This window comes from Sinohyriopsis cumingii, chromosome 10 (genome assembly GCF_028554795.1).
Source record: "Sinohyriopsis cumingii isolate HCF-2022 chromosome 10, ASM2855479v2, whole genome shotgun sequence".
In the NCBI taxonomy this organism is placed as follows: domain Eukaryota; kingdom Metazoa; phylum Mollusca; class Bivalvia; order Unionida; family Unionidae; genus Sinohyriopsis; species Sinohyriopsis cumingii.
The window spans coordinates 121,251,031-121,276,372 of record NC_142970.1 but is presented as its reverse complement, the minus strand read 5'-3'; the positions used below and the strand labels follow the sequence as shown (position 1 = coordinate 121,276,372).

At 34.9% G+C, this 25,342-nt stretch overlaps 1 protein-coding gene across 6 annotated transcripts in view; it reads right to left on the bottom strand.

The window, feature by feature from the left end:
• LOC149791115 (uncharacterized) overlaps window positions 1–25,342 on the bottom strand; it is a 125,165-nt gene that overhangs the window by 15,141 nt on the left and 84,682 nt on the right. For 4 of the 6 annotated variants that reach the window (XM_089973025.1, XM_089973026.1, XM_089973027.1 and 1 more), the window contains 3 exons: window positions 21,089–21,658; window positions 19,496–19,679; window positions 2,705–2,995 (listed from right to left, as the gene is read on the bottom strand). In XM_089973025.1, coding sequence (XP_089829151.1) covers window positions 2,705–2,995; window positions 19,496–19,679; window positions 21,089–21,658 — 1,045 coding nt within the window. The other 2 variants (XM_089973030.1, XM_089973031.1) reach the window with 2 other exon arrangements.

Sequence of the window (25,342 nt, the reverse complement as noted above, 5' to 3'; positions counted from 1 at the left end):
GTTTGCATATAAGACATGTACAGTGGAGAGAATGTTGGCAAATAAAGGGAATTAAAGGTTCTTTGAATTATACCTAAGATATACAAGGTCTTTTTTAAATAGCCAGTATAACCAGTGAGGAGAGCCGGGGAAATTCTTTTTCTTTAAAATCCTAACCCTATGCAAAATGCGAAACTGTAGAGCGCCACCTTAAAGCAAATTTTAAAAAAAATGTTTGCAATTTTTTTTAATTTTTCATATAATTATGTATGATCTGAATAAAATGGTAAATTCATATTGATATTAAGCATGAAAATAAGCTAATTATTATCATTTTGCTCTTGCTTACATAATTTGTCATGAGGCATGTTTGTGTGAGTAGTGACCGTAATTATGGGGAAATTGGAAGTCTTAGAATACAGAAATAGAGTCAACTTAAATTTAAAACTGTTGCAATAAGTAGAAGAAATATATGGTGAAATTGTTTCTTTTAATTTATTTGCAATGAAATAAAAAATAAATGGGGAGAAAGTTAATTTGCTTCTTCCATATTAAATAGGCAAATATTTTACACTATGACCTTTGACCTTTATGAACCTGATGAGTTACCTCCCTTTTCAAATTGTAAAATTCATTGTTGATATCTCAGAAATAATTCTAGCTAGTTTCATGTTCCTGTCATTCAGCATAATATTAGTTGCTACATTTACAAAATGTAATGTGCATTCTTAAAATAGATCACTTTTTATCTTAAGGGGGGCTGGACTTGTTAGAGTCTCTGACACTCGTAAATACTGATGCTTGCACCTTAATGTTTAAACATAATTAAATCATACAGTATAGTCTCTTTATGATGCCTGTGCATGTGTCTCTTTTTTGTATTCTCACCAGTTATTATGTACTTTTGTTTATACATTTTATGCATTTGGTAATTCATTCATTGCACTTTCAGAAGCTGGTACTGTCTTGTCTGGCAAAATTAATTTTCCCTATTTTAATAGTTTCTACTTTAGACTAATTCAGGCTGATTGAGCAGTCATTTTAGTTAGCAGAGTGCTTAAATCATGTACAATTTCTAAAAGTGCAATGTCCAAAGAAATATCATCCACATAACATTAATGTAGCATAGAGGTATGCCAACATTCTCTCCACTGTGCATGTTTTAAATGCGAAAAACTTCACCTGGCATATGTCAGTCTCTCAAAAGTGCATAACTGGTGAGCTCCACCAAAAGGATTTTATTAAAACCCAACAGTGCAGAATTCGCTCAAGAAAAGATTGAAATAACATAGTATTTGCCCAATGTTAATGCTTTGTTTATCCCATTTGGTATTTCTATAGCACATACCAGGCCTTTACTCTTGAGGTATTATCATTAATGACCGCTCTAGTTTCCAGGTCTTTCTTTAACTTAACATCTCAACTGAATCAAGAGTCAATGAGTATGACTGGTCAATGTCTGTTTTTGTGATGTTGAAGGTCAGATCAGCAAAACTGTCATCAGGGGAAAAACTATATATTACAAGTGTTTTGTGATGTTGAAAGTCAGATCAGCAAAACTGTCATCAAGGAAGAACTATATATTACAAGTGTTTTGTGATGTTGAAGGTCAGACTAGCAAAACTGTCATCAGGGAAGAACTATATATTACATGTGTGTTGTGATGTTGAAGGTCAGATCAACAAAACTCATCAGGGAATAACTATATATTACAAGTGTTTGTGATGTTGAAGGTCAGATCAGTAAAACTGTCATCAGGGAAGAACTATATATTACAAGTGTTTTGTGATGTTGGTCAGATCAGCAAAACTGTCATCAGGGAAGAACTATATATTACAAGTGTTTTGTGATGTTGAAGGTCAGGGAAAAACTATATATTACAAGTGTTTTGTGATGTTGAAGGTCAGATCAGCAAAACTCATCAGGTAAGAACGATATATTACATGTGTGTTGTAATGTTGAAGGTCAGATCAGTAAAACTGTCATCAGGGAAGAACTATATATTACAAGTGTTTTGTGATGCTGGTCAGATCAGTAAAACTGTCATCAGGGAAGAACTATATATTACAGGTGTTTTGTAATGTTGAAGGTCAGATTAGTAAAACTGTCTTCAGGGAAGAACTCTTTATTACAAGTGTTTTGTGAAAACCACATGTCAATGAGAACTCTTTATTACAAGTGTTTTGTGAAAACCACATGTCAGTGAGACCGTCTACTCTTGAGGAATAACAAGAAGGGTTCAAGATAGCTGTCACATTGGATTTCTGGAACTGGCCTTTTCGTTTAGAACCAACAAATGCTCATGATAAAGCAATGTGCCAAGTTTCATGACTTCCCTCCATGGAGTATAAGAGTTAAAGAATTGCTGATAGATAACAGAGTTCTGCAAACAAATCTTAGCACTGTACTATATTTTTACAACTTATCCTCTAAATAAAGATCTCTTCAATGTCTTCACTAGATATGGGTACTAAATCAACTGACTCTTTAAGTGTTCGATTTAAGGCCACTGTCATCTTTGCACAACCAGCCGTATAAAATTATTCCAGGAAAATATATTTTTAGTAGTCATGATCTAAAGATTATCCCACCACCACTGTTTCATACATGTCTTGGCTTCATGAATGTGACAATTTTATCTGTAAAAGGTTTTAACCAGATATGTTAAAAAAATTAAATTGGATTATATTATCATTATTTGTTTATGATTTTCTTCCAAACATACCTGCTGTGTCAATGGAGTTGAAAATATCAACATCAATGCCAACACTTATGAATGCTTTCTCCAGATTTCCAAAGGTTGCTTTATCTCCACACTGATCCTTCCATTTAACCAAAATCTTGAGACAATGAGTGGCTGCATTGTGATAGTCTTTCTCTATTTGCTGGATAGCAGCTGTAGAGAGTCCCAACTCAACGCCAAGAAGGAAGAATTCATGTCCAATTTTCTTTGACAGTCGGCCTAATTGTCTCTCAGATGGCTTCTCATTTTGCATATTAAATGGCAGAGATGAAACTGGAATGTATTACATAAAGTAAATTAGGACAGCTAACCATACAGACATGTTCAAATGTATAAAGCCAAAATTTTTATTTTGTTTGATTCCTATGTTTGATAGCTATGAAATGTCTACATTTATTGGCCAAAATGTGAACAGCATGTTGTTCAGTTCATATAACATTTTATTGAAATTTTACCGAGTGGTCTAAAGCGCTTTTCGTTATGGATCACTGCCATCTCACCTCCATCTGTGGTGGTTCGAGTCATGGATTCAGCCATTGTGGGTATATGAGAAAGCTTGCCAGTAGCTTCTCATGGGTCTGTGGTTCTTTCCGGGGTTTTCCCGGGTTCTTCCTCCACCATTAATACTGGCCGCCATGTATAGCCTATTGTGTGCTGAAAAATGGCATTAAACCCTACAACAACAACAACAATTAAAATTTTAAGCCAGAATGTGTATCTTGTTTATTCTTATAATTTATAAGACATGATGTATAATTTATTTGATTCCTATAGCTATGACATGATTGCTAAATTTATAAGACATGATGTATAATTTATTTGATTCCTATAGCTATGGCATGTTTGCTAAATTTATAAGACACGATGTATAATTTATTTGATTCCTGTATCTATGGCATGTTTGCTAAATTTATAAGACACGATGTATAATTTATTTGATTCCTATAGCTACGACACTTTCAATCTGATTCGTAGTGCAACCCAATCCACTAACTGTAACAAAGTTTGACACTGCAGTGGGTTAGTCTAACAAATATATGCACTTACGATGAAATCTGAATAAATTGGTGTTTTCTTTTATCATTTATATCCAAATTTTCAAAAAGATTCTAATGTCAAGGTGGCACCATTTCACTTCCTAACACATTCACGTTTTAACTGCATGCTTGTATAAAAACCGCATTTCTTTTCTTCTGCACCTGGAACTTGCATGCATGGAGAAAAAGCCATATAAATTCATAGTGATAGAGTGCAGCCAGTACATGGATTGTATGTAATTACATGCATTAAGAATAAGCCATATAAATTCATGGTCACTGAGTGCAGCCAGTACATGGATTGTATGTAAGTACATGCATTGAGAAAAAGCCATATAAATGCATGGTCATTGAGTGCAGCCAGTACATGGATTGTATGTAAGTACATGCATTAAGAATAAGCCATATAAATGCACGGTGATAGAGTGCAGCCAGTACATGGATTGTATGTAAGTACATGCATTGAGAAAAAGCCATATAAATGCATGGTCACAGAGTGCAACCAGTACATGGATTGTATGTAAGAATAATATACTCCATGCAGAAAATTTTAATTTTCATAAAGATGTTTTATTTTATTTTTTAATCAATTTGAATAGTTCTACCATACATTTTAAAATAATACTTAATACAACAATCCCCACTGTTCATCTGCTCACTGTCCTAGATACCGTGGCATACAGCAATCTATATTCTACATGTGTGCATTGCCCTAGATACCATGGCATACAGCAATCCATATTCTACATGTATGCATTGCCCTAGATGCCATGGCATACATCAATCCATATTCTACATGTATGTATTGCCCTAGATACCATGGCATACAGCAATCCATATTCTACATGCGTGTATTGGCCTAGATACCATGGCATACAGCAATCCATATTCTGCATGTATGCATTGCCCTAGGTACCATGGCATAAAGCAATCCATATTCTACATGTGTGTATCGGCCTAGATACCATGGCATACAGCAATCCATATTCTACATGTAAGCATTGCCCTAGATACCATGGCATACAGCAATCCATATTCTACATGTATGTATTGCCCTAGATACCACGGCATACAGCAATCCACACTGTATGTGTACTCATGTGATCTAAAGACCAGAACATAAAGAAATCCCTATTCTACATGTACTCATAGCCCTAAAGACCATGGAATACAGTTATCACTAATGTTAATGTATTTACTGCTCTGAAGATAATCACATGCAGCAGTTCCCATTCAACATGTACTTACCTTCCTTAAAGACCATGCATTCAGAAATCCCCAGTGTACATGTACTCACTGCCCTAACAAACATGACATAACAGCAATCCAAATTATATATGTACTCACTGCCCTAGAGACCATGGCATACAGCAATCTACATTATACATGTACTCATTGTCATAAAGACCAAGGCATACAGAAATCTACATTATACGTGTACTCATAGCCCTAAATATCATAGCGTAAAGCAATCCCCATGTCACAGAATTGTATATATCTATCATTTATTCATTATTTGGATGAAATACATGTACTTGGGCTTCATTTCTGTGTATAGCATTACCTGAGGGTGGTTTAGGTATCGTATACTATTTTGAAATGGTGAGTATGGTTCATCCCATGCTGCATGAGCAAAATGCTTATGAAGGGAAAACCAATTATACCTTGAGTGCACAGGCAGTGTATGGCTACATGGCCTGTGAATAAATTACCTCATCGAAGAGCTAAACATCACATTACAAAGATTTCTGTCAGTGAGCAGTCTATTTTATGATGCGTGATCTCCAGCTGTAAAGGTATGTGAGTTAAATTTGATTTTCCTTTTTGTATTATAGGATGTAATTATTTTACTGTCACATTTAGCTTGTATTTTCGGTAATTCTGACTTGTGTCAATACTGCATTGTTATAGTCTGTTTTCTAATTTACCTGTATGTAACTTAACATAATGATTATATTCACAACAATATTGTGTTTATTTAGGAAGAGAATGTGCTACATTCAGTATTATAAGATTCTTATCAGACACAGGTTCACTTCTAAATCTGATCATCACCTTGTACAGTAGTCCCGATAATATAATTTGTATAAAATAATCAAGTTTACAGTAGATAACACCATTACGTGCTGTTATACATGACTGTTGTTTTGTAGTACATGGATTCAGATATTATATTTTCAGCTGACTGAGTGATTGATAACCGGTGACAGGTGAATGCTGAGTGTAGTGCTGATGGAGTGAAGCTATGCTGTATCTCCATATATGCACTGTATTGTAGGTGTTGTTTAGCCATGGTGCTAACTTGGGTTGTGTTATACCCAGTGTGATGCTGTTGAGGGTGATGTTGGCCCTGGAGAAGAAAAGGTCATCATGTGGTGAAGAACCAAGGCTTCTGAACCAATGGGTTTGCAGAGAACAAGATATTTTATGGATCTTTAGGCAGACCAGGAGGGACAGACCACTCATCGTGGCTCCTAAACCATTCGACAGAGGGTTGGGGTGGAGAAGACCGTTATGATTTGTGTTTGACTCCGCAAGATATGTCCCATTGTTTCATATCATATTGTGGAAACTCATAATATTTAATTAAGTGAGTGAAACTTATTATACATCATTAGTTGAAATATATCATATGCACTATTTGAGTGAACTATTTCACTTATTCCTGTTTGTGTGGAAATTGTCAATCTTTACATGAATCATAATTTCCGTTGTTTGTGTACAATCATTTTGAATCATTAGTCATTGTATCTTTTTACTATTTAAGTTTTTTTCTTGCAAATCAGTTCACATTTAATTTAAATCGCAATACATTATTGGGTTCGTGCATAGTTTGTTAAATATCCAATATTTAGATTTTGTTGGCACATGAATCAAACAGTCTTTTTCATTGAATTATTCATGAATAAACATTGTTTTTTTAGCATTATTAGTGTTCTTCGTTATAATCTGACCCCAACCCAGTTATCTTGTTACACCTCATTCTCCATGTACTCACTTCTCAAAAGACCATGGCCCTGAGTGGTCGAGTGGTTTAAAGTGCTCTCTGTTACAGATCACTGCCATCTCACCTCTGTCTGTATGGGTTCGTCTCAGATTCGGCCAATGTGGGTATGTGAGAAAGCTTGCCAGTAGCTTCTCGAGGGTCAGTGGTTCTTTCCGGGGATTTCCCGGGTTCTTCCTCCACCAATAATACTGGCTGCCATGTATAGCCTATCGTGTGCTGAAAAATAGCGTTAAACAATACAACAGCAACAGCAACAACAAGAAAAGACCATGGCAAACTGCAATTCCTATTCTACATGTACACACCTGCCCTAAAGACCATGGTATACAGGAATCCATTCTACATGTGCTCACATACCCTAAAGACCCAAACATATAGCAAACGTCATTCTACATGTACTCATTTCCCTGATGACCATGGCACATAGCAATACACATTCTACTTGTACTCACTGCCCTAAAGACCATGGCATTTAGCAATTCAGCTCTTAATACAAGACAGGATAGACTGTTCAAAGATGTGCAAAGGAGACACTTTGTTATTATAAATACACATCAAAATGAGGACAAATAAAGTATTTGAAATATTAAAATTGTTTTCAAAATCCCAAATTTCTAGTTTCACTGCATATTCCAATCAAAAGATTTATGTTGTATGATGATTTGGATAACCCCTGAAAAACTGGATTTCCAAAGGAATTATAGTTTTGTAATATTCACTACATAGCTCTCTTTTATAAAAAATTTAGAAAGTCTCTAGCTGGCATTGTAAATATGAATAATTGAGAAAATACATTCTGATTAAAGATGCCTTGACCTCTGACATCTTGGCCCCCGTGAAAGGTAATAAAAACTATTGAACATGATATATATATATATATATATATATATATATATATATATATATATATATTTTTTTTTAATTTGACTGACAATCTACTGGGCAAAAAGAATTTCCAAAAACTATTGATCATGATGGTGTGTGTATATATATATATATATATATATATATATATATAATTTAAATATCTTGATTGGACTGACAATCAACTGGGCAAAAAGAATTTCCAGGTATTCAAGATGAGCCCATTTCTTCCTCTTAACTGTTGAGTGCTGATGTGATGTGATTTTGATTTTTAACGTAGCTTTAAAAAATTTTCAGTCATATCGCTACAATGTCTGCAATGTGGCAGTTTCTAGTGATGTCATTGGGGCATCATGCCGCAGACATGTAGCATGATGTCCGACCCAGTCACATTATCCTGACACCAGGCTGACCAGTCCTAACACTAACCTCTTAATGCTGAACACCAAGCGAGGCAGCTGTTAGTACCATTTTTCAAGTCTCTGGTATGACTCGGCGGGGGATCGAACCCACGACCTCCCGCATCCGAGGTGGACGCTCTAACCACTAGGCCACCGGAGCGGTTGGGTTGAGTGTTGAAACCATCTCTCACATTCTTCAGTGATTTTTCAAATTAGCTACTGAGGTACACATATTGGATGTTAGCTTCGCACCATTGTCATTTAGGGCAAAGTATACATCATCAGGAGTCTTTTGGTGAAACCTCATGTCATAATGATCATCCACCCAGGAGAGTAGTGACTACAAGATTTTAAAGACAGTCTTCATGAATAATTAATAACGTTTTCATTTAGGACCAACTAGGTATCATAGGAAATCAACTGGTAATGTGCCATGTTGGTAGAGACAACAATTTGGAACATAAAACTAATATTATCAAATTATGACTTTTTATTCAGGAGGAGTATTAACAGCATGATTTTGAAGATGGCTGCTGTGGTGGCCATATTGGAAATCAGATAGGTACCAAGTTTCATCTAATTACTGGTACAAACATCTGCATGAGAAATATTTAACTCTGGTGACTGCACATTTTGGGGGCCAAATACCATGTTAAAATATAAATATACCAATTACAACATTAAACGACATATGAAATAATTGTTCTATCCTTTGTCCAAAAGCTGTTGCATTAAAATATGCAAACTTGTTGAATAACAGTCAAGAGTTGTCTTTTCTTATTTAAATCAATGTTGGTTTAACATATTTTTGGGGATTGTTCTCAGGGTGTGATCAACACTGAAATCCACTACCTTGCTGCAAAAGTCAATGAATTCTTTTTTATACTTGACTGTGGTCAACGACGAAGTGTTTTCATGTATTAGTGAAATTATTCTAAGCTAGCATCAAGTTGACATTGGTACATTTAAGTGGTTACAACTGTTGAACTCTATTTGTCTCTTAACATAACTTAAGTTTAATGTATACTAGGATTTTTTAACATCAGTCTGACACATATTCATACTAGGGTTGTTAAACATTACTCTGACACATATTCATACTAGGGCTTTTTAACATTACTCTGACACATATTCATACTAGGGTTGTTAAACATTACTCTGACACATATTCATACTAGGGTTGTTAAACATTACTCTGACACATATTCATACTAGGGTTGTTAAACATTACTCTGACATATTCATACTAGGGTTTTTTAACATTACTCTGACACATATTCATACTAGGGTTTTTAACATCACTCTGACACATGTTCATACTAGGGTTTTTTAACATCACTCTGACAAATATTCATACTAGGTTGTTAAATATTACTCTGACACATATTCATACTAGGGTTTTTTAACATTACTCTGACACATATTCATACTAGGGTTTTTTAACATTACTCTGACAAATATTCATACTAGGGTTGTTAAACATTACTCTGACACATTCATACTTGGGTTTTTTAACATTACTCTGACACATATTCATACTAGGGTTGTTCAACATTACTCTGACACATATTCATACTAGGGTTTTTTTAACATCAGTCTGACACATATTCATACTAGGGTTGTTAAACAATACTCTGAGATATATTCATACTAGGGTTTTTTAACATCACTCTGACACATATTCATACTAGGTTTTTTTAACATCACTCTGACACATATTCATACTAGGGTTTTTTAACATCACTCTGACATATTCATACTAGGGTTTTTTAACATCACTCTGATACATATTCATACTAGGGTTTTTTAACATTACTCTGACACATATTCATACTAGGTTTTTTTAACATTACTCTGACACATTCATACTAGGTTTTTTTTAACATTACTCTGACACATATTCATACTAGGGTTGTTAAACATTACTCTGACACATATTCATACTAGGGTTGTTAAACATCACTCTGACACATATTCATACTAGGGTTGTTAAACATTACTCTGACACATATTCATACTAGGGTTGTTAAACATCACTCTGACACATATTCATACTAGGGTTTTTTAACATTACTCTGACACATATTCATACTAGGGTTGTTAAACATCACTCTGACACATATTCATACTAGGGTTGTTAAACATCACTCTGACACATATTCATACTAGGGTTGTTAAACATCACTCTGACACATATTCATACTAGGGTTGTTAAACATCACTCTGACACATATTCATACTAGGGTTTTTTAACATTACTCTGACACATATTCATACTAGGGTTTTTTAACATCACTCTGACACATATTCATACTAGGGTTGTTAAACATTTTACTGACACATATTCATCAACAAGTGGAACAAAATCCCCATCAAAGTTAGTGTCACCATTATATGGATCACCAGGGAATAAATATTGGGGGGGGGGGGAGAGAAACAACTAGTTAGCCAATTCTTTTCCCATCCAGCTGATTGATGCCCTCCTCCAATTACAGCTTTTGTACTTTACAACAATTAGCAAAACTAAATTTAAAACATGTTAACCTTTTTTATGAATTTAATATGAACAAATTCCCAATTCCAAGTTTATTTGTTTTTAAAACCATCCATATTAAAAAAAAATATGAATGCCCTTTCTTCATTAAGGGGGTTAATGTGTTTGCATTCTTTGTTAGGATTTTATATATAAGTATGAAATAAAATGAGGAAATAAAACTATTTTAAGTTCTCATATGTAAGAAATATGATTGTCTCAACTTTTCAATTTTTATTATCATATGTAAAGTTAAATAATTTTTTATTTTATTGAAATTGCTAATTAAACAGAAAACAAGACGTTTGCAACAAATTTTTCTCAAGTATTCTAGGTGATCCTTTTCCATCCAGCTGAAAGTTGCCTCCCAGGGAAGGCATTGAGGAGATTCCTTCCCTCCTCCAATTACACCTTTTATACATTACAACAATTAATTAGCAAAACTAAATTTAAAACAAAACAGATATTAACTTATTTTACAAATTTAACAAGAACAAATTCCCACTTGAATACAAGTATATTTGTTTTTAAAACCATCCCATTTTTAAAAATTTTTTTTTATTTTATCTGTTGTAAGTACTACACTATTAAAAAAATATTAATGCCCTTTCTTCATTAAGGCGGGTTTATGTGTTCGAATTACTCTGTTAGGATTTTATATATAAGAATAATAAAAATGAAGAAATAAACTATTTTAGTTCTCATATGTAAGAAATATGATTGTCCCAATTTTTCAGTTTTTATTATCATATGTAAAGTTAAATAATTTTGTATTTTATTGAAATTGCTAATTAAACAGAAAACAATAAGTTTGCAACAAATTTTTCTCAAGTATTCTAGATGATCCTTATTGTATGTTAAAGGAAAGTGTCAAAGATGCGATAAATACAGGTGACTGTTGTTGTTCTCACTGATATTTTTAGTGTTCAAGGGATCAGGCCAGTGTCATTTGAAATAGACACTAAACTTGAATATGGCAAAGTCAGCAAGACATTTCATAAGTTGTGTACATAGAATGTGTGTGTGTTTCCAATTTTAAAGTAGCTTTAAAAATGTTTCAGTCATATCGCTATGGTCTCTGTAGTGGGGCAATTTATTGTGATGTCTAGCACTGGGGCATCATGACGCAGACATGTAACATGATGTTCCACACAGTCCTTTTATCCTGACACAAGGCTGACCAGTCCTGAAACTAACCTTCTAATCCTGAGCAGCAAGCAAGGCATCTGCTAGTACTATTTTTATGTCTTTGTTATGACTTGGCCAGGGTTCGAACCTTAAACATCCCGCATCTGAGGTGGATGCTCCAACCACTAAGCCACTGGTACATAATAATTATGACAAGTAATTACAGCTGTTCCCTGCAGGAACTTGTTCTTTAATTCATGTATAAGAACATCAAGTGGCATCAAATCAATTTGAATATCTTTACTATTATTACTTTTTGACGTACATATTATAAATCATAAGTCATGCATTGATATTGTATCATATGTCAGTGATGACACCTACCCAGCAAATCTTACAGCTATCAAAGATCTCAAAAAGAGAATGAGTGAAAAGCACATCATTCTTATTAAGGCTAAAGGTTTTACTGCAAGCAATGTTGTCCTGTATAAAAACAACTGCCGCGTTCTTAGAAAATTGTAGTATCAACGGTCCTTGCAAACCTTCATTCTGGTAAATAGTACATTAAAATAATTAGTATTCATAATGTATTATTCAGATTAAATATACAGACCCTGGGTCTATTGTCCTAAAAATATAACACAATTTAATACTTCTTGCCAAGCTATTTAAGACAATATGTCCACATTCTATCAAGGTCAATTATCTATCAGTACATCAGGGACTGATTAGATTTAATTAGAAGATCTGAATGGGTATTTGGTAAATAAATTGACCCAATCTGTAATTAAACTTATAGGGATTCTTCCTTATTAGAGTGTATATTTGCATATATTTGAATTTAAAGGCCATCAACTGTCTTCAAAACCTGTCCTACTTCTCTGTCCCTTCCACTATATCTTCCCCTCTCTTTCTCCGTTTGTCTCTTCTACATCTTCCTATTTGTTTTCCTCTCCTACTATCACTGCTTTTTGGTTTTCGCCTCTCTTTTATTCTCTCTCTTACCCACTCTCTCTCTTTCATACCCTCTGTATTCCTCTCTCTCTCTCTTTCGGTTCCTCCCTGTCATCCTTCCTTCTCTCTCTCTCTTCACATATGTCTTTGTCTGTATCTGTTTTTCTGTTCTCATTTATTGTCTCTCTCATCACCTCTCTTCCTCTCTCTATTTCCTGCATGTCTTCCTTTTTTCCTCTCTCTCTCTCTCTCTCTCTCCTCATACTCCCCTCTTTCTCTTTGTCAAAGTAAAATTGAATTGTTATATATTTATTGTAGCAGATAAATACGCTGTGGGACATCTAGGCTGTAACAAAACATGCAAAATGCCAGGAAGGGTACTACTGGAATTAAACGTAATAAAATATGTATGTGACTGGGATGAATGCAGGTATCCAAAACAAGTGTTGATGAAGTAACAAAATGTCTACTTGCTATTATATATGGACTTTGTCTTACGGACTCAGTCGTAACAGAAATCATGAAAATAATTCACAAACAAGCTCATAGATAACCTAAGATGTGAGCTGAAATATCGACCACAGAATTTCCTCTGCATACCATCCATAAACCAATGGAGAGAGAACATGACAATTGTTATGAATATTTGATATTTTTATATCTAATTTCATTTTTTGCAAGTTTTAAAGTCTTTTATTTTTTTTAATTTCATTATGTGTCAAAATAATGTAGTTTTGTTTACTAGGAACTCATCCTTTTTCCAGAAAATAGTTTGACCTTGACTGTTCATTTTAGTAAACACATATGGCTGACCTTAATTCAAAGTTAGTAACAGTCACGTCAACAAGTGTTTTTTAATTTATTTTTTATTGTGGGAATAATAAGGTTGAGATTGAGGTTGTGTAGGATATGTGACCCTTGACTTGTAAATAGTTTTTAGTGAAGTGAACAACTTTTATTCTCTGAGTTAAACGATTGGTTCTCATCAAGAACATACAGGGGCCATGTGATTTTCATATGTAAACAAGATCACGTGACCCTTATCTGGGCATCGGTTTTGCAAGTTTTAAACCATCATTTTAGAGAAATAATCTTGGTTGGGCTTCTAGACAGAGACGTAAAGGTGTTTCTCTGTGTCGTTTTAGGAATTGCATTTTAATGTTTATTAAAATCATTTTGAGTCAAAAGGATTAATTCGTGTCTCTGGAAATATTTTGAGTGCTCATACAGAATTATTGAACAAAGATATTTCTTAAAATTTTGTTTCGATTTCCAAAACTGGACTGATATTTCTTGTTTCTATAAGGAACTGTACACTTCAACACAGTACAGTTTACAGCACACATCATCACCTTCCATCTTGGATTCTTCATTGGACTAGAACTTTAATAGATTAGAGCATTTCAGTATTAGAACTTTTAAAATTTTATTCATGGATTATACTTGGATTATTTTTGGATTTAATTCTTAAAACCATAAGTTCTTATATTTTCATTTTTATAATATTTTTCCACGGAAATAAATAATTTTTTAATTTTTTCAATAAAGCTTGTTTTTTTCACTCTTTTTTGTGTTGCTGTTTATTCAAGCCTAAACATGTAACACAATAGGATTCTGAAAGAAATCCTATCCAAGGCAACCTATGATCAAGCAACAAATTGGGAAGTCTAGTTACCCAACACACTGTTTGCATACAGGACAAGTGCACAAGCATCTACCAAGGTCACACCTTTTGAGATTATGAAGGCACATGTAATTTCCACACATGGCCAATGCAGAGATTGCACTGAGCTCTCTCATGTTTTGGTAAACATTAATAAACACAGGGAGTTTCTAAATCAAAGTGTAACAGAAGCACTAAAAAGGCAGAAATCCGCCATAAGCGAAATTTCCATGAAAGAAATAAATCTTTTAAAACTTTTGTTCTTATTAAAACTGACAATAAAATGTTGGGCTGAAAACTGACACCACTATGGGTGGCTGTTATGTTGTAAGAGATGTTCTTCCAAAGTGCTGGGAAAGAATGCAAAATGAATATATCAGCAAGCAGCTATCTAACATCTATCACTGCTGGCATCCGAAACTGTATACCAGGTGACCAGCTATGAGGCAAGCCGCCACCACCAAACATACCTCAAATCCCCCCCAAAACACAGAAAGGGCTACTGAGTAGACACAACAAGAAACAACATCAAACTTTAACTCCTCCAACAATAGTAATGGAAGTAATGGTAATCTGCCTCAAGTTCTTCAAAACATACAATTAAATGTTTGAAAAGATTGCCAAGAAGCAAATACTATTAAAAAAACAATCAATTTTAAATGCACCTACAGAAAACCAGTGTATAAACAGCTACAGAAAAAAGATCACCTTTATGAAGCAACTAAAGCATAATTTTGTATGACATCACAAGCCCCAGCAAAATTGCAAATTGAACAGGGGTTATGGTAGTTGTATGTTTAGATCAGTCAACTTTTCAATTTTATGTAGCGAAGAGAGCTACAAAATTTGCCTGAATAGTATTGTCAGGCATATTTGCTCCACGAAGTGTTAAGAAAAAGTTTAGCAACTAAATTAAATAACAATGTTCGTAAGTTACAGGGCAGTAAGTTGGAGTCAAATACTGATTGGGCAACTGATGCCAAGATTGTGCATTCAGAACCATTGTTTTCCACAGACAGTTAAGTCTATAGTGCCTTTCCTTGGACACTTTGATTCAGTCTGGAATTTATTTGAAAAACCTTGCCAGTGACCATTTTAACGTAGCATTAGGTTTCTGAGATGAAGCATGAACATTAATTAAAATTAGTGTCTTTTGCCATGTAAATGATTTTTGAAGGGCTGTTTAGTTTAAAATTGTACTCTGTATTAATGTAAAGACTTGTTTTAGATAAACCCTATGTGAGATTTTATTAAGTGGACAATTGCATGTATTATATTTTACATGTGAGCCTTAAGCACATTAGTAATAAGCCATTAATGACAGGAAACCAACTGGTTGTAGTGAGGAAAGAAATGGCTAGCTGACATTGCCCCCTTCTCCACACCATTTGTTAGGTGACCCATTATATGCCTACTATTACACATGTGGGCATTAATCTTAGTACCAAAAAGTCCATTAATTAACACATTAACCCCTGGTGACAAGTTTACATGGCTGGAGATAGTAGCCTACTGCCAAGCTATGTAGAGTCAAGGTCATGTATGATACACTAAAGTGGGTGGTATTATAGAAAGGTAGTTATACACTAAAGTGGGCTGTATTATAGAAAGGAATATATACACTAAAATGGGTGGTATGATGGAAAGGTAGATATACACTAAAGTGGGTGGCATTATAGAAAGGTAGATATGCACTAAAGTGGGTGGCATTACAGAAAGGTAGATATACACTAAAGTGGGTGGTATTATATAAAGGTAGATAAATGTAGCTTTACAAAGATACCATGGTCATGTATGATACACTAAAGTGGGTGGTATTATACAAAGGTAGATAGATGTAGCTCTACAATGATACCAAATAATCTGGAAGGTCTTGTTGCACTACAAAATACAGAGGGAAAAACCTCATTTTTTGGACCCGATCTTTCTCCACCCACAATTCACCCGTGGTCGAAATCTGATTTTGTGTCCAAATTTTAGACTGTTTGGTCTCAGATCTAAGGCAGACCAGTATGAACTGCAACCAGACAGATAAACCTTTACAAAAAGTAGGATAAGATGAGATTTTGGATAAAAGAGTGGACTCGATATGAAAATAATGGGTCAATTAAGCAAAAAGAAAAAGAAAAAAGAAAACAAAATCTCCAACATTTACCTTTCTGCTCAAGCCAAATAGCCAATGAAAAATGATGTTTCCAATACAACTAGACATTGTTATTTGAAGATGACCTGAAGTTGCTTTCTTAGGATTATTTCAGAAATAGCTTTCAAAATATGTTTCCTACTCTAATTTCAGGCGAAAACGACAAAAAAAAATCCTCAGGGGTTAATGTGTTAATGACAAGAAAATGATTGGGGGGGGGGAATACATAGAAGGAGAAAGTTGTTGTTGTTTTTCTAGGGTTTAACGCCATTTTTCAGCACAAGATAGGCTATACATGGCAGCCAGTATAACTGGTGGAGGAAGAGCCCTGGAAAACCCAGGGAAGAATCACCAACCCCGGGATGTTACTGGCAGGCTTTCCTACACTAGCCAAGCCTTGGACCACGCAGACAGAGGTGAGATGGCAGTGATCCGGAATGGTGAGCGCTTTAGACCACTTGACACTCGGGGCCACCGAAGAAGAAAGTAATTATTTGTGAAGGTGGCAAGTGGATTATTGACTAGAGGGGGAACTAATTGGTATTTGTTTGGGGTGGGGTGGGGGTGAAATAACTAAAGGGGGAAAGAATTAGATATCCTGTTCTTTAGAAGGCAGGAAAGAAGCGGCTATTACACCAGGGGAAGACATTATTGGATTTGTTCCTCTCCTGTTAATGAGTGCAGATTCATGTTGGGTATGTTAACATACATCTTGACCTGGATATTGTGCAACTCCAACTCAGATATCCTACTTTTGAGGCAGCCTCATTATGTCCAATATGGCGACAATGCTTTGTCCATCACCAACCATCTGTCCTATTTCAGCTTACATGGGCCATCTTGATATAATACTTCAGTGTGATTACACTAAGCTGCTTCGAGTGCATTATGTAAGAGTTGTAATGCTGCTGGGGCATATACATAGCTAGGCTTAAAAAAACTTGTGCCTCTTGGCAACATGTGAGATTATGTTAATTCATATCTAGATCATATTTTGTAAATTTTTTATATTTGTTTTAAATGTGGATTACATGGCTGAAACTGGGTCTGTTGTGACTAGATGACTCTTGCCCCTGTCAAGTTCCAGCAGAGTTATCTCTCTTAAATGCAATGGAGTACCTGGTTTTGTCCTTGTCAAATTGACAATCTAGCATTGTTCTCTATGACAGTATATGACATGCATGCTGAGGTAGGACAAAAAGTATATCTATTTCACAAAACATTAGCATTGAGGTATAAGGAAAAACAATTGGTACCATGATGCCCTGTGGCTAATGCAGACAATGACATCAACATCAGTATATGTATCATGTTTCAGTATGCCTATTTGTGGCACATACTGCCAGTAGTGTCAGAATAATAATAATAATAACTAGTATACCGGTCGTATAACCATTAATCCAGATATGGCAAATACATTCAATGGTGTCATCACTAGTGTATGTGTCTCAGATTATTTAAGATAACCATGGTACATGCAATATGTGTGCTTTAGTCTTAAGTTTGGGAAGGCCCTACCCAGGCTTTGGAGTCATCAGGTTCTTCTCACAAGGGTAATAAACACAACGTACAGGCATTCTTTAAATATCAGGTCCACACAGGGACACAAAAGATCGGTCCAAAAATGTCAAGTTAAATAAAATCCAATGAAATTAAAAATGAATACTCACGAGCACAACACAAACCTTAATCAAATAATCCATGAAACAGGGCTAACACAGATCAGGAAAGCTAAAATTTAATGACTTTTCAATGACTACTCACGGTATCAAGTGTAATGCTTCAGTTACTAATTTAAATACAAGAAACAAACACAAAACCAATACAGATTTGTGATTTTGTGACTTTGATTTTTTTTTAACGTAGCTTTAACAATTTTTCAGTCATATTGCTACGATGTCTGCAATGTGGCAGTCATAACACTAACCTCTTAATGCTGAACGCCAAGCGAGGCAGCTGTTAGTACCATTTTTTAAGTCTCTGGTATGACTCGGCCGGGGATCAAACCCACGACCTCCCGCATCCGAGGCGGATGCTCGTACCACAAGGCCACCAGAGCTGTCACCAATACAGAAATAAATGTAATACGAAAGGGAAATGATAGTTAAAAAGAAGGTCATTGTAACCCAAATGTTAATCATGTCCCTTTGGCCTCTATACTTTCTCCTCCAGCTGCAACTCCAGTGCTCTCACTTCTGAGATGCTGACATGATTTTACCTAATGGGGGTGGGTTGGGTACCCACTTGATACGAAGGGGGTGGGGGAGTAGAACAAAAAGGAGGGAGGGAGGAGGAGATGGCCATAGTTTACTATATACCTAATACTAAAATATCCATCTCCTTCTTCTGGCTATACTCTGTTAGAGCCCTAATGAATTCAAAATCTTTAAATGATGTTACCTCTAGTCGAATACACATTAATCTCTTGATTTTTCTGAGTTAATCTATTCCTCACCATAAATCGCTCCGGTGGTCTAGTGGTTATAATGTCCGCCATGGATGAAGTTGGTCATGGGTTTGATCCCGGGCTGAGTCATAATGGTACTAACAGCTGCCTCGCCTGGCGCTCAGCATTAAGAGGTTAGTGTTAGGACTGGTCGGCCTGGTGTCAGGATAATGTGACTGGGTGAGACATCATGCTACATGTCTGCCGCATGACCCCCCAGTGCTAGAATTCATCTTGTATTAATTTAATCCAACAAAAATATATAATGATGTGAAAAAGTATATAATTCCATGTTACTATTCGTTGTTTAAATTCCACTCTGATGTAAACTGAGTAGTAAATAAATTATCCAGGCAATACTTTAAAATACTCCTCAAGAATAAGATGGAGTTAATAAATGTTTATAAGTCCAGAGATGTTTGCTAACAATCGTCAAATGAAAAGTCCAGAAGTTTACACCTCATAAGCTGGTAAGCAGACCCATCAAACTTACATATCTAGTGTTTGAAAAAGTTATCAATTTGTTATATGGTGTGCAGATTTGGGTCAAAAAGTTGAATACGTTTGCAGTGTAACATATCGAGCTTTCCAACATACCTCTCTTTTCTGCTTGTACTTCTGTCTTGGATTTTATTTGTTTAGGTATTGTTACTGATGGACGGACGGTGGTGTCAATGGGCCGCTGTTTAGGAGGGACTGGCTTTGGTTTGATGTCTGATTGTTTGGTCGGGGGCAATTTGGACCGTTTCGGAACTGCTCCTGCTCCGGCATACTGTTCTGTCTGACAAAATAAGTTTAATATTTGTGATCAGAAAGTGTTAGCTTTCATTTCATCACAATAAAAAACTAATATTAGAAACATTTTATTTAAGGCTACCCTCAGATAAATTTACTCAACCCAACATTTACGGGACTATTTCCAGCTAATTTCCATTTCTAAACCACAGGAACAATTTATGCAAGACATTTACACATTTCAAATGAACTTACTACAGTATTCCCATAGGAATACTATATTATGTAATTCTTATACAAGTACTATATTATGCAATTTATATACAGTATTCCCTATGAAATACTATAAAATGTAATTCTTATACAGCATTCCAATGAAATACTATATTCTGTAATTCATATACAGTATTCCCAATGAAATACTATAATATGTAATTCATGTAGAGTATTCCCAATGAAATACTATATTATGTAATTCTTATACAGTATTCCCAATGAAATACTATATTATGTAATTCATATACAGTATTCCCATTGAAATACTATATTATGTAATTCTTATACAGTATTCCCAATGAAATACTGTATTATGTAATTCATACAGTATTCCCAATGAAACAGTATATTATGTAATTTATATACAGTATTCCCAATGAAATACTACATTATTTAATTCATACAGTATTCCGAATGAAATACTATATTATGTAATTCATATACAGTATTCCCAATGAAACACTATATATGTTATTCATACAGTATTATGAATGAAATACTATATGATGTAATTCATACAGTATTCCAACTGATGTACTATATATATGATGTAATTCATACAGTATTCACACTGATGTACTATATAATCTAATTCATACAGTATTCCCAGTGAAGGATTATATTATGTAATTCATATATATTATTCCAGTTGAAGTACTATATTACATAATTCATATATAGTATTCCCATTGATGTACTATATTATGTAAGTCATACACAGTATTCCAGCTGAAGTACTATATTACATAATTCATATATAGTATTCCCAGTGAAGTACTATATTACGTAATTCATATATAGTATTCCCAGTGAAGTACTATTTTATCTAACTCATATATAGTATTCCCAGTGAAGTACTATGTTACCTAATTCATATATAGTATTCCCATTGAAGTACTATATTATGTAAGTCATACACAGTATTCCAGCTGAAGTACTATATTACATAATTCATATATAGTATTCCCAGTGAAGTACTATATTACATAATTCATATATAGTATTCCCAGTGAAGTACTATGTTACCTAATTCATATATAGTATTCCCATTGAAGTACTATATTACGTAATTTATACATAGAAATCCCAATGAAGTACAATATTATCTAACTCATATATATATATAAACTGCTGTGTACATATACTGCATAAGTTCATTGTGTAAATGTTGTTACCTACCTCATCTTTGAACCAGAACTTCAGCAAGTCATGTGACACAACTGCATGCTTAGTGCCATGGGAAGAGCAGGCTGATTCTTTACTCTTGCGAAGTCTTGTTACCGGGATTATGCTTTCCAAACAGTCTGCCTCAGACAACGGGCACTGGATGTACCAGTCAGACTTCAGGCTGTAGCACTGGTCTCCAATGAGTTTAGATAGATTCGTACTAACGAATTCCCTAACGTTGATGCAAATGTCTGAGTCAGGGGTCTTTTCTGTCTTACTTGTTTTTGTAACTCTCAGAAAAATAATGTAGTCCTTGAAGTGTAGTGTGAGTTCATGAGAAGGGTCAACTTCAAAGACACAACATCCACAGAAAATAAGTTTCTGCGAATTCGTCATCATCAGAGGCCATTTAGCCAAACAGGCAGCCAGAAGCCTGTTAAATATTGGAGTTGGCAGGAATTTCTCAACAAACACATAGCAAAGAACTGATGAGCTCCCCACCTCAGCCTGTGGCTTTGGGTTGATAATCTCCCTTGGTGCTGCTTGGCGAACCATACATGGGACAAGATAGTAGTCCTCCACCTGGAGTACAGAATTAAAGAACAATAAAACTCTGAAGCAAAATAAGAAACAACATCTATATCCTTCTTCAAAAACGTTTGTCCAAAAGACAGTGATAAATACACTTGGAGAGTTCTAGCTTCCTCCAGCATACAAACAACATCTGAGTCTAAAACAAAATTTGAAGACTGAATCACATGTAGTAGTGACCTATCAGGGATTTCTGAAATGATATGCATCTCAAAAGTACGACGACTTAACAGTTCCAGGCATATACTTGCCATGAGATCCAAGTGGCTTGAAAAAAATCACTCAGCTACTTAGTTTAACAATTGACCATTTCACTATGCAGGTTTATGTTGAAGTCAGCCCAGGAAAACTATCTCCAGAACCTTATATCCTGATAATAATTGTCTATATTATATATTATAATGACATGTATACATGATGTTAATAGTACCTCAAGTTCCATGTAAAACCAGCTCAATCAGATGCAGAAATCAATTCTGGGAATTTAATTTTTTTTAAATCCGGAGGAAAAAGTGCTAGGTTCAACAATCCAAAACAGGGATGGCTGGCCAACTGGAAACATATCTGATGTTGCCTAATAGATGTATATCATGATCATAATCAAACTCCGTCAGCATTTACATACGGCTGTTTAAAAAGGTTCATCCAAATCTGATCAGATAACATAGTTCCTACAGTTTTCATCAAATCAACTGAATCAGATGCAAGAACAGATAGATAATATTCCAGAAATTCACTCACAATACTACTCAACCAAGATCTATTTACCAAGTTCATTCTAAATTCTATTAAAAGTACAGCCTCAAGTAACAGCCAATTAGATAAACTATAGCATATATAAAGTGCCAACATCACTGGCAATGTACAAAATAGCCATGCACGAAACATGCAATCTGCAGTGGAGAATTTACCCAAACTAAAGAAAAACTGTGTAGTGCTTCATAACTTGCATGGGTATAATGGTCACTTGATTGTGCAAGCAGCAGCCATTGCATCAAAATTACCAATAAGTGTTATTCCAAACAGCAAACAAATAACATAACGTTTGTGTGGGGGCAAATACAGTTCATTGATTCATTACAGTTTCTGAATTGAACTCCGGAAAATCTAGTAATAGAAAAGTCTTAGGTATCTTCCCACCAACATTGACCTGCTACTGAGAAAAGGTTTATATCATGTAAAGACAAGTTTGCTGAAACTCAACTGCCACCGATTAAACAATTTGTCTGCTGCAGTTGTGTGTAGGTAATTCCACTAAAGACATCAGGCACACAACGAAGGTTGTGTTTGGGTAATTCCATTAATGACTACAGGCACACAAATAAAGTTGTGTGTAGGTAATTCCACTAATGACTACAGGCACACAAAGAAAATTATGTATAGGCAATTACATTAATGACTACAGGCACACAAAGACAGTTGTGTGTAGGTGATTCCATTAATGAGTAACTATCATGATTTGTATCTGTACACTGATTTACTGTTGCTCGCTGATAAGTTTGCGGAATTTTGTGACCCGTATCACTCCATCAATTTGGATGCAATTGTAAACAATCTTGAATGGTATGACACATGCCAATCAATCCAATGCAAATAATTACACGAGATCGGCACAGAAACACAAAGGTTATTTATTTTAAACAATGATATGCACATGTACCTTAAGTGATCTGTGACAACCATATCATGATACTATTTTGTGGTATTGATGCTCATGATCTTGCAAACCTTCATTGGACTTGTTGTGCCGCTGACCACTCACAGGATGAGTTTCATAAAATGTGTGAGCGGATCACTACAGGTCCATATACTTTCTCATCACTCACTTGACTGGAACTCGCAGTCACTAGAATAAGCATGGTGTGGGTTTGGATGCGAATGTGTCTCACAATAATTTAACAATCATAACAATTACATGAAATATCTGCCAATGATGATAAAGAAGAATATGAAAAGTGATGAGCTTGTAACAAAGCAGCTTGTGAACACCAGAAATTAATTCAAGAATTCATCACAGGTCGTAAAAATGTCAAAGATGTAATATTCATGATAAACTGGACAAGAAGACCTCACATCGGGTACTGAACCAACATTTGCACTGCTGCTTAAACCAAAAGCAGCAACTGTGGAATGCGACAAGGACATTAAAAAGGGAACAAGAGCAACAATGAAATAAGTGGCACAAACAGACAAAGTCTTGGGTCCAATTCATAAAACAGCTAACTGCACCAAGGACATCAAGAAAGACACATAGACTATTATTTATTTGCCAATGATAATCAAGGAAGTCAAAGATGATGTTGGTGAAATTGAAGAAGCCATTGGTATAATAAGAAAAGGTATCCATGCACTTGACGAAGAGTGTAGATAGGCATTTACAAAATAACTACACGTGCCACCCAAATACAAGTCACAAATTGCCAACAGCATGTCAATACTTTAATAAAGCAACTCACTAGGCGATCTATATGAAACTAATTCACGTTGCTCTTCAATGTGCAGCAACTGGAAAGGGTATATGTTTAAAATATCATCAAAGACACATGAAACAAGATCAATGGCTTAAAATGGTATTCAAATTTACTGGAAAGAACAAGCTAACAGTGAATGGTATAATCGTTTTTTATAAATCATATAATGCATTATGAGCAGAGAAAGTGTTAGTGAAAATGCATGGACATTGTATGCATTATACACAACTCAAAGAGTAATACCCTTGCAAGAACAAAATGAAGTTCTAGGACAACAATGATGACAACAACAAGCAGCAAGTGCACCCAAAGGCAAAGACTTTGCTGTGCATACATTAGCAAAACCCAAAGAATATGAACAAACAACAGGTGTATCACCACATAGAAAAACACTTTAAAATAACAATGTGACTATGAGAAACAACATCTAATATAAAAGTTAAAAGAAGAAGTTAACATTCTTGGCCTGTGGATAGCAAAACCAAAACCAGGAGAGGGTCTTCAAGGACTTCACAGATCAAGTCCTAGTGACTTCACAAATCAACTGCAAACTACTAGTGGTCTGAATTTGAGCAGGTAACAATGCAAGAGAAGTCATTAATGAGCAGTATCAATTTGTCAGAGTTACTGAAAAAGGCCATGATCAGCAAAAAAGCATTTCATGCTTGAATGCATGAAAGTGCTGAATGATTACAACACAGATGACGCCTTATGATGTGATTCTGCATTAAATCAATGATTATAACACTGATGATGCCTTATGATGTGATTCTGCATTAAATCAATGATTACAACACAGATGATGCCTTATGATGTGATTCTGCATTAAATCAATCATTACAACACTGATGATGCCTTATGATGTGATTCTGCATTAAATCAAAGATTACAACACAGATAATGCCTTATTATGTGATTCTGCATTAAATCAATGATTACATCACAGATGATGCCTTATGATGTGATTCTGCATTAAATCAATGATTACAACACAGATGATGCCTTATGATGTGATTCTGCATTAAATCAATGATCACAACACAGATGAGGCCTGATGATGTTATTCTGCATTAAATCAATGATTACAACATTGATGATGCCTTCTGATGTGATTCTGCATTAAATCAATCATTACAACACAGATGATGCTGCATTAAATCAAAGATTACAACACAGATGATGCCTTATGATGTGATCTTGCATT